The 20700-nt window shown below is 41.5% G+C and overlaps 1 protein-coding gene across 2 annotated transcripts in view; it reads right to left on the bottom strand.

The window, feature by feature from the left end:
• Window positions 1-20700, bottom strand: part of rims1b (regulating synaptic membrane exocytosis 1b) — a 70936-nt gene that overhangs the window by 32893 nt on the left and 17343 nt on the right. For both annotated transcript variants that reach the window (XM_051070883.1, XM_051070880.1), the window contains exons 2-4: window positions 16898-17111; window positions 3954-4246; window positions 2576-3480 (exon numbers count right to left, since the gene is read on the bottom strand). In XM_051070883.1, coding sequence (XP_050926840.1) covers window positions 2576-3480; window positions 3954-4246; window positions 16898-17111 — 1412 coding nt within the window. The remainder of the gene's footprint in view (window positions 1-2575; window positions 3481-3953; window positions 4247-16897; window positions 17112-20700) is intronic.

The raw sequence follows: 20700 nt of genomic DNA, 5'->3' as shown, positions 1-20700 counted from the left end.
CAAATAATTAGAAGATCACATATGGATGAAAATTAAAAAAAGATATTCAACCTTAAACCATTTATATACTATATACAGAACAGCATCAAACTTTCACTGTCTATATTATTTAATTGTCTTCATTACACCAGTAATGTTCTGTATGGGTTTTCTGTTTTTCAACCCAGCTCTGCAGCAGTTTCCCTGTGGGCTTAAACAAAGTCCAACAGGGCAAATCCCACAGTCCACAACATCTTATGATTTTTGAATGGTACTAATAACACTTTCGCAATACAGGAAGTAATTTGATTCAATATCAATATCTAAAATATTACTTAAAGTCGCTGTAATCTATATTTTTTATAATAACAATGACAATGTAAAAACAATGTGAAAGGGGTCACTAGTGTTGATGATCCTATCCACCCAAATCTTTATGGAGCTTTATAGCAAGTTCTTCTCATTGTTTAGCTGTCCAGCTCATAACCTTCTTCTTTTGGTTCAATGTCACTGCTATCACATAACAAATCTGACCACAGCAGCAGCTGTTTCAGTGGAACCTCTATAACCACCGTACCTGCTCAGTAACCAAACAGCAGACTGCTGTGAACATAGTGAACTTGTAGAGACAAAAACAGAACAGAGAGAATTTGACTCTGTACTTGCTGGTGACAAAAACATGGTGCTCTGTAACTGCTGGATGAGTAAATAAGTTGTTTGCTAACAAGTTCAACATAAAAGCTGATGATATGTCAAGAGCCCAGTTTCCGTCCAAACTTTTTTTAAAAACAGATTTCAAGAAAATCTGCAAAACAAAATGCAAATTAATGTGTGTTTCCTTCCACTACTGTTATCATCTGATGGGTGTATTGAGATAAACAATTTGTGGTGTTAAATCTCCAGTTGAGTGCAATTAAACCACTGCAGAGGAAGAGAGCACAATGAGATGAAGTAATAAAAAAGCATCAGTCAAACCTCAAACAAACCAAAACAATGTAGAAAAGGAGGTGTAATTAAGTCGTTATATTTGTTCCATGCATTAATTTTAAGGAGGTTACAGTACAGTACCTATCGTTTAATAATGAGGTTGTTACACTTCCATAATAAGGCACTGCTGACCATGAGGTTGTCACATCTCATAAACCTGCAACCCAGACCATGACACCAAAGCCTAGTCTAGACTTAAATACTGTCATCAGCTGACACCACTCCCAATGAAACAACATCCCATAAAAAATGAAAAAGATACTTCATACTATCTCACAACCTAGTGCATCTATGTAGGGAAATATACTGCACATTATCCTGCACAACTTGCCTGATGCCACAGATGAGAGTAAAAGAAGACATCCTGTTTTGAGGCCCAGCTAGCTAAAGAGTGTTTAAAACAGCTAATAATCCCAATCCACACCATCTACCCATTACCAGTCCCTGAGTTATAGTAATCTGGATTAAAACATCTGGAACAGGCCCCTTCTGTGACCGGTGAGAGAGATAAGCTGATAGAGCACAGCTAGCTCTACCTATTGCCTCTTGAACTCAAACACTCTCACATGGCTTATTTTAGCACAGCCCAACATCGCCTCTGCAACAGCAGTGAGCTACAACATACACAGGTACCAAGAAACCACCGGTAACCAAGAGGAGAGTGACCACAACGAGACTTGGTTTTAGCTGGTGGTCCATGGTTGGCTGGTGCAGCTGGCTGTTTGCGAAGCATGACGTAGCAAGCAAGCCACTGACCTAATTCCACAAATCTGCTGGCCTAAATCACAGGGACTCTCCAAATAAATGAGAGCCGTCCTGAGAGCAGTAGGGTTTAGCCACAGCACAGAGGTGTAGATGACACACAGGGATAGTAATGCACTGTGTGCTGGGTGGGTGCTTCATCCTATCACTTATCATATAGTTTTACAGTCCGAAATTAGAATGTGTTGGTATTAGAATAATCTTACGAGCCAAAATATCTCTTGCTTTTTTTTGCACATTATCATAATTCTACTACCAAGCCTATTTTAGAAGCTGGGGCTAGGAGAATATGGACATGAAGCGTGGGAAGAGGGATAACACCAAATGGAAAGGAGCTTTACTATAGCATTGTTCATTTACCTAGCATGGTTATCATATCCAACCATATTTCATCTGAATAACAATTCTTTTCCAGATTAGAAAAAGTGTGCCTGTTCATCAGAGTCTCTCAGAGTATTATCTGAAAGGCTGTTACTGCTGTGACTCCAGTCCTGTCCACACTACACTGGTTACACAGAAGGTGATATGGGCAAAGTCTTTGAGTGTTCTTGACAATGATGAGAATACAATAAATGCAGATTAAGGTCCTTTATGATTCATGTAGACAGAATGAGGATCACATTGGCAGATTAAGGATGAAAATGTGAGAACTGTGGCAGGTCATTACATTAAGTTTTGGGGAGTAGGAAAAAACCCCAGTGAGATATTAAATGCAGCTTCAAGATATAACTATAAGGAACAGTGTGTAATGTGAAGAAACGGATGACAGCAGACAACAGTGGAAGATATGCAAGTTGGGATCAATTTAGCTGTAAACTAGTGGAGTGAGCACATCTGTCTGACTGACCTTTCTCGCTGACGCTTTCCATGTCCACGTCCTCACAGCTGGTGTACTCGGGCGTGGAGCCGCCCTCCTCCTCTGAGCTGCTGATGGACATCTGCCTCTTGTTGACTCCGCGCTTGCTCTTGTATGACCGTGGAGGGGGCGGCCGCAAAGACTCTGACTGGTCTGAGCTCTGGGAGTCCTTCCTCAGCAGGTTATCCCCACCTTTGTCTCTTGGTGTCCGTGTTGTACCAGGTTCTAGTCGGCCCTTGTTTGGACCCCAGTCTGGAGGCGCCTGTACCCCAGGTTGAGGCCCTGATCGCAATCCACCTCCAGCAGTCGGAGGCCCCCCTCCACCCCCCACGGTCCTATCCACAGAGTAGGCTCGGTGGTTCTCCAGGAGGGCTTTGCGGTCTCCCTCCCCACCTCCACCCCTCCTGGCCAAACGGTTTTCAGGCACCTCACCTGCACTGCCTCCTCCTCCTCCTCCTTCACCAGGTCCCAGTCCAACTTCATTGATTGCAAGATCACTGTGTCGTCGTTCGTGGCGTACCTTGGACACCTTAGCATGCATGCGCATCTCCTGCTCCTCCTTCTGTGGTTTCACTGGGTATCGAGCCAGGTTGGGGTCACTACGGTAACGATTCTGGAACTCCTCTTCGCGGCGCTGTCGCTCCCTCTGCTCCTCATCCTCTGGACGTCTCCGGTGTGTCTCTGAACAACTGAAGTTCGCCTCCCCATCCTCATAGTCCTGAGAATGGATCTTCTCCAGTCTCCGTCCCTCTCCCAACCGTCTCTCTCCTCTGTCTCCAGAGACCACCCGCTCATCCAGGGACGACTGGGCCGGCAACTTCCCAGCAGGTCTCCGGCCACTACCACGCCCCATGCCTCCCTTACCATTTTGTTCATGGAGGGAAACTGGCCTTTTCCTGAATGAGAGGATTATTTGTTATACCAATATACTATAGTCAGTTTAACAGAATATCCTGTGCTAAGAACATTCCTCTCTATATTTGTAAGACCTTGGTTTGGTCGCTTTTATATGAACAGATTAAACTTACCTAACTCACCCACAATGAAAACAAAGGGATTGAATCAAAGACCTCTCAAGACTAAAACCTGTGACCTAGCTTCTCCACTGGTTAAGCTAGAATAGACACAGATCTATTCTTTTTTTACCCCTGGGATTAAAAAAACAACAGCAGCTTCAGCCAGTATACCATTAAAATGGATCCTGAGCCTCAAAGCATTCCTATTTTTCTCAATTTAAAAAAATGTGGTTCCCATTCTCCAATTCCTTACATGTTCATGAATAAAGGTACAGACTGTACACTGTGAAAGCAGTGTCTGCAGCACAAAATTGAAATATATCACAGACGTTGTGTGTCCTCTGATGCCTTACTTTTCTCTAGGTGGTTCACTTTGGGAGCGAGAGCCAGGCATAGTGTCAGCACCCTTGGCAGGTGTGATACCAGCGGGCGGCTGTGTCCCGTTTGGCCCTGCGTTGGTGCTTGAAGGCGGGGCTTGGGACCTGGAGCGGAGAAGCTTCCTGTCCCGTTGGGCCTCACCTCCCGTGGCTGGGTCGTTCAAGGAGGTGCCCAGGCTCCCAGGCCGCATCCCCGACCCCGAAAACCATTCTCCTGATTTGGTGAGAATCTCCTGCTGCTTACGGCACAGGTTGCATACCCACATTACCTATAAGGGTTAAAATGGACAAAAAACATGTTTGCAAGCTCCATTCACCAGCATTAAAAAAGAACATTAAATAAATGGAAACAAAAAAGTGGTTATGCATGCCTGTGACGCAAAACTCTGTGGGACTGTCAACATTTACACAACACAAATTATTTCTATTGAACATACAGCCTGGAACCAAATAAATGCAGCAGTATTAATTTTATGCGAGCAGATATAGTTTCTCCTAAAAGTCTTGTTGTCTTTCTGCTCACATACAATATTCCATTTCATCTTTACAAAAAGAAAAAACATACAACATCTCAGTATTCCCCCACATGCTTTTCCTTCCTTTGCTACAACTAATGAACACAGCTCAACAAAGGCTATGGTATGATCTGTACTGCTTTTTATATATAAAAAAAAGAATAAAGAAATCCCTTTAGAAGCTGTGTGTCACATAGCCTGTGGCTCTAGTGTTGTCATTTTTAGGCACTGTAGCCCATTAATAAACAGCACAGCTTTGAGATTGATCCGGTATGCTCATATTGGTGATATAATGAGAGCATCTAAATTTTGAAGGCTACAAACAACACTGCAATATGCAATATTTTAAGAAGAAGGGAAATGAACTGTTGTAAATATTGTTTTCATCTACACTATATTAACATTATTCTAGTCAGTGCATCAACTGTGCACATGCAGGGAATGATTTTCTGTGATTTAATCCCTAAAATTATATAAAATGCAATTTTACAGATTACAGAAAATTAATGAGACAGAGACATCTACAGAGGCAATGATAACATCTGATTTTTCAGCCTTTAAATGAGACCCATAGATAACATTAAATACTCACATGTAGCCATGGCTACTGAATATCATCTCACTTCGACAGCACAAAAACAGGATTTATCTCCCTTCGTATTTATAATCCCAGCAGTTTATTTTTCAGAGAATGAATCCAAAACAAGTTGTAGACACAGTCATTCCTTGTAGTCCACTTCTGAATATTGGCACAGGTTAAAAACAAAACACCTCTGGGACCACAGGAAACTCCAAAAATGTTACTCCTTGAAGGCCGGTGGGGATGGACTGTTAGCAGTCAGTTTAGCAGTTAGCCCTCAGCGCGCCAAAGCACATTCATCATGGCCTGATTGAATCCTAGTTGGCGCATGTCCAGACTAATCTAAAGTAAATCCACTGCCTGCACGGCCCACAGCTGTCAGGCAGCCGCCCAGCTACACACTACAGTCTCTTTCTCTCTCTGTCTTTCTCCACCTCTTTACCTCAGCTGAGGGGCCACAGATTAGCAGTGGCCAGTAATCCTTTCAGCTCCTCACCATTATTCAACTCATCATCAGCTGACAAGACCAGCTCACAATTCATAACTTCTAACCTATACCCCCCACCTCCACGCCCAAATCATCCCCCTAATGCAGAACTACACAGGTTAGAGATTAAACCCAGATGTCCCAGCCCCCTTCACTATTTTTTCCCAGTGCATGATGGGATGTAAGCTTTTTTATGTATAGTAAAATGTATTAAACAATTGAACCGGTCAAATTTCAGCCAAATGGAAACAGTCAAACTGTTCTTAATACCTGCTAAATTTTAAGCTGTTGAGTTGCTGGCTGGTATCACTTTACTAGTACCAGAAACATCTATGTAGGAGTGTCAAAAATGTCAAGTACCAAAATTGTATGCTTAGTCTTAGTTCTTGCAGCTGTATGTGTTGTAACATTTGCAAACTTAGCTGAATTGCCAGGTACCAAAAAACGAATAAACATACTAAGACTGCAGAATTATCGTATTTAAACTATTAAAGCTTCAGACCCTGACTATAGAGCACCCAAAACCTGGGTTCACCATGGTGACGATGGGCTCCGACCACAGTTTGCTTTGCTAGTTACTGCCAGTGAAGAGGAGTAAATGCTTTAAATTAAAAAATAAGTTTAATCCTAGAATGAGAGCACCATATAGAGGACTGCAAATCAAATGACAACTGGACATGGCCCAGTGTGCTCTAAAGACTATACTGCAGATCAGGGGAGGGTAGTAAACAATACAGTTATAGAAGATATGGGCACACACACACACACACACTCACAAAGGATATAATACATATAATCCTTTACTGGAGTGACTGTGGTATGTGTTCCTGGATAGCCTGAAAGATATTAGAGAGGGAATTAATTGTGTGTGAACTGAGTGTGTGTGTGTGGGTAGGATATGTCCGTGTGTGTGTATATGTACATAAGATGCAAACACTCCACCCTAGAGTATGTGTGACACATGTATTTGCATTAGTGCTTGCTGCTGGACCAGCCGAAGCGTGATGTCAGACCCTCAGCTAAGCCGACCAATCAGCTTCATCCGTCCAGAGGCAGCCCACTCTAGTGTCACCTCGAGTTCATCTCGCTGCTTCCCTCCACATGTTGTGGAGCGAGATTGTCTGTGTTTGTGGAGATATGCGTACAGTATGTATATGTAGGACATTTCAGAAATCTTCTCGCCTAGAAGAGCAAAGTGTGGGCGACTGCCTGTGGGCAAAATGTGTGTGTGTGTGTGTGTGTGTGTGTGTGTGTGTGGAGAATAAGCATCTCTGTCATGTAATAATGTCAACCTCCTTCTGCCTAAAAGATGTGCTTCTCCATGGTAACCAAATCACAGAGAAGAGCCAGTGAGAGAAACTGAGAGAACTGTGCATGTATGTGTGTGTGTACGCCTGTGCTGAGAAAGAGAGAAACAGAATGTGTGTCAGTACTGAGGGACAATGACAGAAGAGAAAGCAAAAAAAGCACAAATGCCATTTAGACTGCCTTTAGTTATAACTGCATTGACAGGAATCTCTATCTAATATGATCCTGAACCCTCACTTTTTGTTCCTTTCTTATCCTTTTCTGTCATTTTCCATTCCTTCTTTTGTCTCCTTTTCCCTTTCTTTTCCTCTCTTCTCCTTTTGTTTTCCCCTCTTCCCCTTGTGTTCTTTCCTTTCCCTCTCTCTCCTTCCCCTCTCATTTCTTACATTTCCATTTCCTCTGCCTTACTCTTTTCATTTCCTTTCTGATTTCCTTTTATATCTCCTCACCTTCTAGCTCAGCCGACACACCTGGCTGACTTAACAAATGAAGACACCACATACCTGTCACTCATACTTCTCTATCCCCTAGCCCCTTCCCTTCATCTCCCACCCCAGCACCACTCCATCCATCTGCTGACAAAACGGCAAAGGTGTGCATCGCTGCCTCAGCTCTGCCAAGAGCAGCAGCATTCAACTGCAGCTCACAGCATTCAGCATTCATTTAGGCCTGAATTGTGTGAACATCAGCTTTTCTTTAAATGGGTAGAATAAATGGGAGCCTTGAGGGTGGCAGAGAAGTGGGGGTGGGGGTGGTGGCTGGCTTTCAGTCAGCGTGTGTAGTGACCCCGCCCTCAACACACATACACAGCAGAATGACATATGATGCAGTGCTGGGTGTAAACTGCCATCGTTGTGGGAATGGTAAATCCTGAATGGTTGGAAGAAAGACGACCGCAAAAGACATAATGCTCCATTTCCTCTAATAAGGTAGTAGATCAACTCTGTGAACAGGCCAGATGCATTCAGTGGTGAGGAAGGCTGAAAGAAGAGCAGAGCAGTTGTGGCTGTAAATCCTCACTGCTTCTACATATCTGATCCCAGCATCATGGAGAAGACCCTCTCTTACTGCTTTCAGTTCTCCCCACCACCAATCTTGAAACAATTTCAATGACCATTTGAATCCTCAAATGCCAATAGTCATGGTCATGATAATATAATTATGTTCAAAATTCAGTGTGCGAGAAAAGTATCCTCATCAGGACTGGCTTTTGCAATTGTGTTCTCTACGCAAGCCTTCTGGAAAAAAATCTAAACAATTTTTTACAAGCAGTGGGTTGTATCTTCAGAGATATATTTCCTGAGAGATGTCTATTGATCGCCCAGAATGATCAAATGTTCGCCTGGGGTGAGATCAACATTTAAAGGAGCTATTTGTAAGTTTTGCTACTGCTACTTAACCAACGTTAGCATAAATAGCTGTTTAATTATACGAGGGGGCTTCAAAAAGTTTGTGGAAAAAGTACATAGCTAAAAATCATATGGAGGGATTTTGATCTCAGTGCGCCTGTATATTCTCGTACTGTGTCATAACATGTTCTAACATCAACCCTTAAATGCATGTTACAATGCAAAAATAAATATCATAACTTAAACCTTTTTTTCTAACTGTCCTTTTCCCATTAACTTTTTGAAGCCCCCTCATAAGTCGAGCAGAAATGTTGCAAGTTCAGCATCAAACATCATTGCTTCACTCACCAAGAGCTGTCTCCAGCAGTGGAAAGCAATGTTTTGTTTCTAGTTCTATCACTTCTTTTCTTATACCAAAGTTAGCATGCTAACCAGTTAGCCCTGGTTGGGCCCACCTTGTCACTTTTTGATAGTGTCTCACTATAGTGTCCAGTCTGCCCTGAAGAGGGCTTACAGGGCTTATTTTAACCTCTTCTATTGTAAGCACAATGATGGCTGAAGCTGTTGGCTAGTAACCATCAACACCACCTGCAACAAACAACATTCAGTGAAAAATTACAAAGAGCACTTTTAAGTCCAAATTTTGACTCTGACAGCCACACCTGCCACAGGTAGGTAGGTCATTATTAAATAGTTCACAGTAGAGAGATGACATGAAATGAAAGAGATGGGGAATGAGAGCCTCAAACCTATAAACCACCAGGAAGCACCTGGAAGTATTCAATTTAAACATTTGGAAATCCAGACACACAGTGGACATCTGTGGGATCACAGAAAACACATGCAACCCTATGTGACCAAAACAAACGCTACAGAACGGAGTACTAAGGTCACAAATGTAGCAATAATCACAGGCAACCTGAGAATTGCCTACTTGCATAGAGAGAAATTTAACGAGCAACCAGTTTAAAAACCACTTCACCTGAACATAAAACTGAGAGCAGACCTGACCAGACCTGAAACGTTAGTTGTAGTCCCTCATTCCTTAGGAAAACAGTACACATGATTATAGCAAGTAGGGAAGATCAAACTAAGGCAGCCTGTAAGCCATGATTTTCACAGGCTGACAGTCTGAGTGATGGTTTCACTGTTTGCCTTAATTTTCTTCTACAAATCAGTTTGCTTAACCTGAAGGCTTGTTTAAAATCTGTCACTGCTTGTGTTGCTTGCCCCATCTGACTCTGAGGGGAAGATTTTGCCTAATTTCAGCAATGAATGGTAAGTACAATGTTAGTTGCACAGGTAGAAATGTAAAGAAAAAAATGTTATTATCCTTTATGTCTATTCACAATGAATTTTCATTTTTCATTTAGGAACTTTACAGTGAGGCTTAAAACGATATGAACTGTAACAGTATTACAAAACACTTCACATCTTGACAGTGTTACTACTGGCTTTTGCCAGATCGCTTCAAGGAGATCCTATTATTAGACATGCAGGTCTTACATGAAGGCCAAAGTGGTTGTTAAATCATCTATTGTCAGCCTCATAAACAGATGTGTCTGTGTGGTGAGACGGAGATAGTGAAAAGGGGGGATAAGAAGTTAGATGGAGATGCTTCAGGATGGACAGAAGAGACAGAACAAAGAGAGCGTGTGTTACAGAAGCTGCTACAGAGCCAGTGGTATATAAACAGAGAGGAGTGGAGTGTGAGGAGGAGGAGAGAGCAGCGGGTTAGTCATCTAGTACTGAGCAACATGATTGAGATTATGCAGTGCATCCTCCCTGTCAGTAAAAAAGTGCAGTGTCAGCTTGATGCAGTAAGCGAGCAAAACTCTGCATGAATGTATCAGTGTGAATCTTGAGCATGCGTGTCTGTATGTGTCTGTTAGAGATAAATTGTAGGCCATAAACTACACAGGGTACCAAACATAAGAAACAGCTGCAATCATGTACTGAATAGTGCATGGGTAAATAATACTCTAAGCTATATTTTACAGCACCAATAACAACAAGGATCTATTTGGGAAGCTTTAATTTTGTATTAATCATTATATCATTATTGTTCCATTCATTAGTGTTCATGTACATTTCTATGCATGATTTTTTAAGAATAATATTTTAATATTTTTTTGATATCATTAAAAGTGTATGTGAGGGTGTGTGTGTGTGTCTTAGGACCCAGCACCTGCCTGCTCTCCACGGGGAGGCAGTACTCCTCTACAAAGGAGACAGTCAGCGGTTTGTTCAGTTTCTGGAAGCCATCTGGAGCTGACATTAAACACACATAAACAAACACTCAGCCATTAACAAGCTACAGCACCAGCAATAGCAGGGGCAGCTTGACAGAGAGCTATGAAATACATATCAGCTTCTACACACTCAGAGATAGCTTAGCCTTTCTTTCACATACTGGAATTGGATTAAATGCAAAACTGTCTGCATTTAATGATGTGTTCTGTTTACAAAAAAAAGCCCAATAAGAGACCTTCAGTTCCAGACACTGAAAGTATAATAAGCCTTATTCTATCCTTTAAATTCAAGATTAAGAGACCTCCCTGTTTCCATCCATCCATTATCTATACTGCTTATCCTTTGAGGGTCACCAAGGGGGCTAAAGCTAATCCCAGCTGACATTGGGCGAGAGGTGGGGTACACTCTGGGCAGGGAATGTGGTTCGACATAAAATTATTGCAATCACTTCAAGTGCTGTGGTTTAAGCACGAACACAGCTCTACCAGCAAAACAATGGCTATTTGTTTGTGCAAGAGTTGAAGACATTTTTCTTTAGGCCTAGGTATAACATAAATCACATGACATTCGCCAAGCTTTAATTTTTTAAACAATGGGTGTATGATTTCAGACAGAGGTAAACTCTAGCCAGCAACCACTGCTAGAAGATTTTTATCTGTTTTAGCTAGCAAGGTAACTAATCACCTGCTAAGTTTTTTAATGCCTCTTGCTGACTTGTTATAAAAGTAGAATCTTGTTAAAGTGATTATAAATATGCAATTCAAGGCTGCATAAATGATATCCTGCTAAAAGACTGAGGCTAAAGCTTGTAGCTTTTCAAGCTCCTTTAGGATAAAGACTAACCCAAAACTGATAAAGCGCAGATCAAAGCTACTAACTAACATTAGTCTTAACTCTGACAGCATCCATGATCATTATATACAATGGGAAAATACTACACAGGGGATCTATCAGCAGATGAACACTGTTTAATCCATTCCTTACACTTTTTGTATATTTGGAGAGTAATAATACATAAAGAAGACCTATGAGCTATGAGTGGACAGTCACTGTATGATAGACTCCAGAGGCCCCCCCCCCCCCGGAGTCTATCATATTTGAGCTAAGACTGGGTCATCATGATTCTTAGATTTTAATCTCATAGGAGGCTACATGAGAGAACTGAGCAGTTACTAAACCATAAGTAGTACATCAAAAGTCTGTATGAAGGACATGAGTCAACCTTTTGTATTCTGACTCCTCTGCTGCCTTACCTGGTTGTGTATGCAAAGTAACATAATAACTCCTGTCCCTGACAATTAAAGGCCTGAGCAACATCCCAAACTAAGACTCACTGCCATTCCCTATAACAGTACTTTGGTGAAAACTTTGCAGTGACCAAGCATTAAAGGGAAGTGGTAAGTGGACAAAGTGGAACGTATACCTGGGCCCCTCCCGTCTCCCTATGGCAAGGCTGGTCTGGTCTCAAACACACAGGCAGGGAAAGCATGCACAGGCATGAGTGTGCATTCATTATACATTCAGATAAAAGGTCTATAGGGTAGAGTGCTTTGTTTTATGCATGCCAGCTGAAATGCCAATCCTTCAACCCCGTTTTTGTTAAGGTTTTATCACAGTATCTATTGCCCCCCCCTCCCAGCACAGCCATGCCTACAGCCATAGGAAGAGGGGTAAGGATGGGTCAGACGGTTCAGACACCCCTGCAGACAGTCCATATTATGGCTCATGCTCGCTCTGCCCGTCAATTAAATTTTTAGGGTCTGCATTCATTCTCAGAATTAGAGTAGTGATGCAGGATCGTTAGCCAGCTGCCCTGAGACTGCTTATTCACAACGATCTGTGAGACATGAACTGATTGTGGGTCTGAATTCCTGTTCTGATACTGTGAATGAGCACAGACCCGAGTGTGGAGGGGAGACAAAAGTAGTGACCCATGCAGCAAAACCCAGCAAGCCTTACCCTGTCCTTCACTATGAGACACTTTGCAAGGGGAGGAGACAGACAATGGATACAGAGTTAGTCAGGGTTTACGCTGGAGAACAAATCTACTGAGGACACAATAGTTCCAGGTGGCTCCACGCAACACAGTACAGTCATTTCTTTGAGAAATCAAAGTTAACAGAAACTATGAACTATCAGGGACTCCCTCTGTTCAGTTAAGTCAGTAATCCATAGGTGGATTTATACAAACACTGGCTCCGTTCCAATCCAATAGTTTACTCTCTTGCATCTGATGTTGTGGGGTTTTCAGTCCCTTTTCTTTCAGCTGGGAAATTACAGGTCTGGCCAGTAAGAAACTAAACATAGAAATATTTTACATCACCTTTCCAGGGTAGAAGGCAACTTGTGAACAGACAAGAGAGATCTCAGCTCCAGATTTGAACATAGCCAGCAGTTTTTGGCCTTAGGTAGCACAAACATCACATTCACAGCACAGAGAGAACACAAAAAAGATGCTAACCACTTTGTCCTCCTTTGATGCATGCAGTCCAGGTAGCAGTGGAGAATTGAGAAAAGTGAGGGAGGAAATGGAGCAAGGAAGGAAAGGAGAGAAATGAAAGAACACAAAAGATATAAGAAATATAGATGCAGAGAGAGTTTGTGAAACAGGAGATTGGACAGAAAAGGCAGGAAAAAAATAAAGGAGGAGAGGGGGAGAAGAGGATGTGGTGCAAATATTTGTTAATTACATTCTGCAGAACTGATACACATACTTCATATTCAGTGACAGAGTCGGAGGTGGTGGGGACAACAGTATGTGAATGTGAAAGTAACCACTGACATGTTAGGCTGCAGCGACATGCATGACCCAGCTTGGCATGACCTAGGTGTGACTCATGACCTGTGACAACATCAGGATGTGTCACAGCTCCTCAGCACAAAGAGGAAACTGGGACATCCAGAAGCAACATGGAGCACATTCTCCCACAGCCCTTACCTTTACACCTCCTGACTGGAAATAATATCTTTCCATGTCTTTCAGTTTTATCAAATGTTGACATGTTAAGCTGCTTTGTTCCTGTCTTATGCTATAATAACAGCACCTGATGTTACTGATAGGGCCAAATAAATTCTTATTATAATTTAGCTACATAACATTTGATTATCATTTGATCGCAGGCACAGGGCAGAGCTCTGTCAACTGTTTGAATTATGATTTATTCCTACAGTAAGCTGCCTTTCAAGCAAATGAAGTTTATTGCCTAATATATTTACTAATATTTATAATTTAACAGATCCCTCTACCACATAAATCAGAGAACCAATATTTCAGTGGTTTTCAAGACTTTTTCTTTATAATGTTTGTAAACTGAAACTTTTATTCAGGTCTGTTATATATATACTGTATATAGTCATAATGTTTTAAAATCATACTTGTTAGATTTTGTGGTACTGTGTTACCATTAAAATGTGAAAGTACATTTTGATCTCCAATTATTCCTGTCCACAGCAACAGCAAACAGAATATGTCATAATACTGTGAATGAATATTTAACAGCAGCCGTGCATAATTGTGTTTTCCTCCAACTGCTAACTAGAGGAAAACACAGTGTGCTGCTGATGTGGGAGGCAGGAGAGAGGGTTTTGTTTTTTTTCTTAACAAAGCTCACACTTTCCTAACCCTGTTATTCTGCTTGGCCTACTGGACAACCCAGGACTGAGGCAAGCACTGTCGAGACTGAAGGAGTTTCACTTCCGACACATCCCTCCCACGCAATACACACACACACACAACCATTTACAAATGTACACACATAAAAGGAGTAGTGCTGTCTTATGCCGTAAAATGATTTTAACAAATTAAACTACTCCATGAGTGGAGAAATTCACGTTTTCATTAAATGATACAACAAAATTAAATTGAATTTCAGTAAATGAAGTGGTTGGATTATCTGAAATCCTTTTGAAAGCCTTGGATAAGTGCTTGAAGGTAAACATAGTGTATGTTTGAAAAACATACCTCTATTGTAATTTAATGTGAGACAGAATTCCAAATGCAGTATGTGGATAACAATGGAATTATGTACTGTAAAGGAACAAGGTAATGAATATGTTTTGTATTTGGTGTCTTCTAATCCCAGTTAATTTGAGGGGACACAGTGTTTCACTGATTAATTGATTGAGTACGTCAACGCAACTCACAGACAAAAACACACTCTCACATACATATACACAAAATTTCCTCCCCTGAAATTCTACTTTTACGTTTTCTAAATATCATATCAAGGCACAAACATTAATTATTAAAAATGCTGTATTGATTGATGTTATTTTGAGCATAATTTCCCTTCAAATTAATCCTTTGCTTTATTTGTTTTATTTATAGATTGCATTAACATCAAGCCAGTCTCTCAATTTCCATGTAACAGCTTGCCTGCTGTGAAAGTAATATTAATGGCTTTACCAACAGGGATACTATCTTTATCCCCTATTCTCACTGGCCTCTGAGTTCTGCATACATGTGGTGCCAGTGTGAGTCCAGGTCCAGCTGGGATGGGCGGATCCTGAACAGATTGGGGACCAGCAGGCCAAGGGTGGAGGGTCCATAGTCAGGTAAGATACCCAGAGGGAGGTCCTCTCTCTTGGAATGGAAAGGAGCCCAACGAATGCTTGGATGGAAGAGGGCTGGGACTTAAAATAGCACCAACATATTTGGTTTATGGATGCAGTCCACACTGATCCAGTCTGATAGTGGGGAGTTAGCTTCCTCTTAATGGTAATAATTTGGTGTTATGGCGTGTCTTACAATAGTGCTGAACCCTGAGTTTGTAGTGTAGGTGTAGCACTGCTCAGTGTCTTCAGTGCACTGTAGGTTTAAGTTAACAGATGTTTTGGTTGTTTGTTTTTTTATTGTTTCACATTTTAGACAAGCTATGTTCTCCAGAGAGGGAAGACTACTGACTTTATTGATTCATGACTTCTTATTTAATCATCAGCAGTCTCAGTCATTATTTCAATTTTCCTCTAGAGCCATTTGGTATCAGACGAATTAGCCTCAGCTGACTTTTGTGTTTGGTGCAAATTAGCCACTGTTAGTATTCCAGCATTTTCACTGTGAGCATCATAGCATGCTGATGCTAGCATTTAGCTGAGAGCACTGCAATGCATAAGTACGGCCTCACAGCACCACTGGTATTGCTGTAGACTCGTTTCCATATCATCATAACTTTTCCACCTTCACTGCCACCCTCTTTAATAAGCAGAATAAAATAAATGTTCAACGGTGACAGAACACACCACTCAAAACCTGTGTATCCTCAACATCTTCCAAGATTTGTTTAATTAAAAATATAATTAAACACACAGTTTTCATTTGTCTCAGGTGGAGTAGGACAATTAGGTTTGTCATTTGAAACCAGTGAAAGCACAACGGCCATAGTCAAATAATCAAATAGCTAATCTTGCTAGCAGCAGTGGAGGCTGTGTGTTTTGCACTTTTTGGGTGAAAATATAAGTGTTTGCTAGTAAATGAGCGTAGAGATAGACAAATAAGTTGATGATGGTCCAAGAGTTCTTTGAGAAATTCTTTGGCTATTTAGCTACATTTTTTTGTTTTGATATAGGTTCCCAGCTGGAAACCAAATGTTGCAAACTGTTGCTGTTTGCAGTATAGTAAGATTAAGGTCTTCAGTACTTTTTATTTAACCTTGTTATCATCTTCTATCATCTGCCTCTCTTATTCTCACTGGTCCTGGTCTTTGTTCAGACATGTTGCTTGAGACTAGCAGCACTGTCACTGTCTGACATGCGGGCTTGATGGACTGCAGTGCGGTCACAGGAGAAACAGGACTAGGGCTGGGTACCGAACTTCGGTTCTTTTATGGCACCGACTGAAATGCTTCGATACTACCCAGTATCGAAAGATGCCTTGTTTTTCGGTGCCAAGTTTCGATACAAAGAAGTTAATCACGTGATCAGGATCTGATATTGCTGCCGGTGTAACGTTACACGCGGTAGAAGCACACAGGAAAAATACTTACGTGTTTGCGCCCACAGACGCGGTTAGAATGGATTTGATAAAATTGGTATTGAAAAAAGTATTGTTCAGGAACCGGTATCGAAGTCAAGTTATCGGTATCGGTACCAGTATCGCAAATTTTTGAACAATACCCAGCCCTACACAGGACAACACAGACGCTGTAACTGGTGCGCTGTCATGTTCAAGTGAGCTCAAGTGTTTCAATTTATAACCATTCCACAAAATTACAGCCATAGACTTAAAATGGGTCTTGAAGGGTCGATGACTGATGCCAAGCCATTCTTCCAATACATTTTGGTATCACCAAAGTGTGACCAGGAAGCATAAAAGCAGACATTAACAAACACAAAGACGCAGACAAGACCAACTGTACACCAGCTACAGCAGGAATGAGGTGAGTGTGAGAGGGAGAAAGAAAAAAGAGGAGGTCAGAGGTCAGGTTTCTCACATTGTTGGAGCGCAGAGAGACCCGCCCTCCACAGCGAGCACAGAATTTGGTCTGGCAGTAGGAGCAGAGGTGGCCGCAGCCGTCGGCAAACTTGGTCTTGCGGCAGATACCGCAGGTGGGCGCGTCATCCTTCTGCTGGGTCTGCTGACGCCTTGTCTCCGCCCCGATGCGACGCACCTCCTGTTTGTAGCTCTCAAACTGCTGGTGCAGTGTTCTGAGAGGAGGGGAGAGAAAAGTTGAGAGAAAAAGATTGCCCATTAGTGGTACATCATGCACTTACAAACTTTTTGTACTTTGATAACCTTTACCCCACAGCACTGTTCAGAGAGATCCTCCCTTCCTGAGTATCTATACTTTCATAAAAACAAAGACATAAAAGGACGCGGAGGAATCTCTGAATCGGTGATTAATTTTTTAAATAAACAAATTGAACAGAAACAGAAAGCAGTGTATTGCATGTTTGAGAACAACATTTCAGTTAGGGCAAAATAACTGGCAATTAGAGCACCACTTGAAAGGTGCCTTTCAAAAAAATAAAAAATAAAAAATCATACGCGTAATTAAATGAAACTCAGTTTTGCTCTCTGTGGCTCACAGCCTTTCCCCTTCTCACTTCCTGGGATGCCTATGATGGAAATAACCAAAGTGTGAATTGCAAATCAGGCCATGTGAAAACACCCACAATGTTGTCTCAACAGAACTGTCAAAGGAATACTGCATTAGCATACCATGGCTCTCGTATAGGGGACCCAGACAGGCACTTTAATTACCTCACTGAGTGAGGGAGATAGAGAGGAAGGAGATGGCTTCATTCACAGCTTTGCAGTTAGTTTGCCTATTATGGAAGTAGACAAACTCTAGTTAATTCTCTGGCAGCACACTGACTCTACAGTCGTGTCTGCAAGTTATTTGTCAAACTGAGAAATTCATCGAGACAATGCCGTGCACTGGCATTTGCACATTTGCTGAAGTAAAAATGAAACATTCATACAAAGTCTGTTAACCCTGAAAAGAATGCTGAATAAATGGAAGGCCTACTGATTAGCAGAACACACAACATCTCCTGTCTTCCAAATAATGTTTCACAGTGAGAAAATCTGCAAAAGTCCTAAAGTCTAGGCATAACAGAGAAGTCGATATAGCCTATAAACTGTAATCACATGTTCCCAGATCACAAGGTAACTTTCAAATGGCTTGTTTTGTCCAAACAACAGTCCAAAAACCCCAAAGATATTCAGTTTATATTGATCACCTGGGTCTGTTGAAAGCAGACATGTTCCCCTGTCTACTGTGCTCAGCTGCTGGGAAGGAAAGAGGTACAGGACATAACACCCGATCTGTTGTCTTTCTGTGGTAGAAATAAACCCAGTAACACTCATCCACCATTACCAATCCAAAGTCCAGGATTGATGCTGTGCCTTTACAGAATACTCAGAGTTGGAAAAACTGTCTGTCTTTGTCAGATTTTACTGAAAAAGCAAGAGGTCCAACAAAACTTAATGTAATTCCCACAAAATATACAGTCTCCCAGAAAAACGTAGATGTCAAATAGAACCTTCCAAAGTCCAGGAAAGGAGTAGACAGAAGCAAGTTGTTCATTCCTCTTCACTACAGCCTTTCTAGCTGTCTGTGGCTAGTGCCAGCACAGACACAGCAGACTGCCACCATACACAGTTGGAACAAGGAGGTGACTAGGACTGGGCCAGTCAGCTGACACAGGGGGAATGGTTGGAACAGGGACAACTATTTTGCCACAGGAAATATTGAATGAAATATGGAAAATCCTAAGGAATATTTCTGGAAAAATGCAAATGAGATGTCAAGGTTACAGAATGAAAACTCCTCCTTAACACACAACCTATGCATCTTGCATCCAAAGCCAAGTCAGGGCAAATCAAAGTTTGGTCAAACAGGTTAACATGATGAAGATCACTCCTCTACCACAAGAGCATTGTTTTATACCATTAAATTGATTCTGATCTCTTTCCATCATCAGTTTTGGCAGTGCTTGGCTGAAGAAGATAAGAAGCTTTGAACAGCTATAACAGATACTGTCATGAAGCATCCAGTAAAATTCTGTAACTAAAGTTATCCACATACTCGCAGATAAAAGTTTCGAGTGGAAAGTGTCAACATTTAAAAATGTACGATTTTGCATTGTGTGTGAATGTTTTCACTCAAAAATGTTTGATTTAGCCCAAAGGATGATAAATGGATTCTGAAGTTGACACAAACCTAAGCTAAACTACTCCATACGTAATTCAAATGGAAAAAGAACATGACACCACCACAGCAGCAACGTCATAAACACAACCTTTGACCCAGAGAAGCTATCTATCCTGCCAATGGGAGTCTGAGGGTTGAGCCAAGCCCAGGCACCATGGGAACAGCTGTCAGAAACAGAGGGAGCACAGCCGGTTGTCATGGTAACGCAGTGGCATCAAGTGCTGGGTGTCAGTGGGTGTCAGTGCACCAGCTGTTCCTCTTCTTAGAGCCATGGTTTCATCAGTCTTCTCTATCACTTCCACACATTCAGCAGAGGTGACTTTTTAATATAAACTAAATCTGTGTTCTCAGCCTAAATCACAAATGAGCTCTGCAGCAGTGAGGAGAGTCTCATCATCATCAGAGTCTAATCAAACCTTTATATTATCTCCTCATATACCTTTATGTAAAGCTACGTTCATGATTTGTCAAAAAGAAATCAAAAAAGAAAGCAAAACAGTTACCTACCATTCTTAACTGCTATATGCAAAAATACTGTCCCACAGAGTAAAACACAACACTGACATATTATCACATCACCAGTAGACTCAGTCATTAGCATTCATTTTGATTCATTCATCTGTCCTTCTTGATGAATGTAAAATATTCACTCTCTTCCTTGCTCTGTTTTGTCTCAAACAACTCCTGAGTGAAAAATCTCCTCCTTAGCTGCTGAAATGCTTCACTGTGTTCACAAGCTTTGTTTTACCAAAGCAGTAAGGCTGCTGACCACAATACCACAAAAATGAGCTGCAAGATGCTAACATGCTCAACAGAGCACATTTATTATATTGTTAATATTGATTAATAAATCATAATGATCTCATTTGTACCTGCACTTCTTAGCTCAGACCCTAAGACCAACACCACAGCTCCTGTATTTCTCCTATTTGTAACTGACCAAGCTTCACCATGCATCATCACCAATGTCGATGATGCAGAATGTGTGATGGTTACATGCTCTCACAAAGAGTGCAACGAGAGTGTCAGACTGACACACTGTGGATGGTGGAATCCATAAATACATACTTTACATTTCTCAGTCACAGTGACATTTCTAACTAGAGAGCTATCTCTGAAAAACTATACACACGTACCATGCGCCATCTCACGAACCTCAAAATTTAAAACTTGTACTCTATGAATAAACAATGTGAACATCCAGATTCATATCCTTTAAGTCAGCACACAGTTCCCATATTCATCCTTATTTCCTCCCAAATTCATATAATGAACACTACCTCTATGTTAATCACTTTGACTCAGCAGGTGATTCATGACCAACCATACAGATGACAATGTAATCACTCTGTGGAGACACAGGGAGAGATGTCCTCTCAGGTAAGAACATGTTCTCTGTGTTCACTCTACTGTGTGTTCATCGGTTTCTTGCCTGAACCTGCTGCCTCCCCCGGGGGTCTGCCACCATGCCTGTCTGGGGATAGAGGTGGTGAGGGAGTGCTAAAATATTTTAGTGGTGTAGACAGACCCCTTTCTTCAGTTGATTTCACTCAAAAACAGACTGAATATTTGCACTG

This window comes from Lates calcarifer, linkage group LG5 (genome assembly GCF_001640805.2).
Source record: "Lates calcarifer isolate ASB-BC8 linkage group LG5, TLL_Latcal_v3, whole genome shotgun sequence".
In the NCBI taxonomy this organism is placed as follows: Eukaryota; Metazoa; Chordata; class Actinopteri; family Centropomidae; genus Lates; species Lates calcarifer.
Note: the sequence above shows the minus strand (reverse complement) of the source record. Positions and strands in the feature narration are given on the sequence as shown.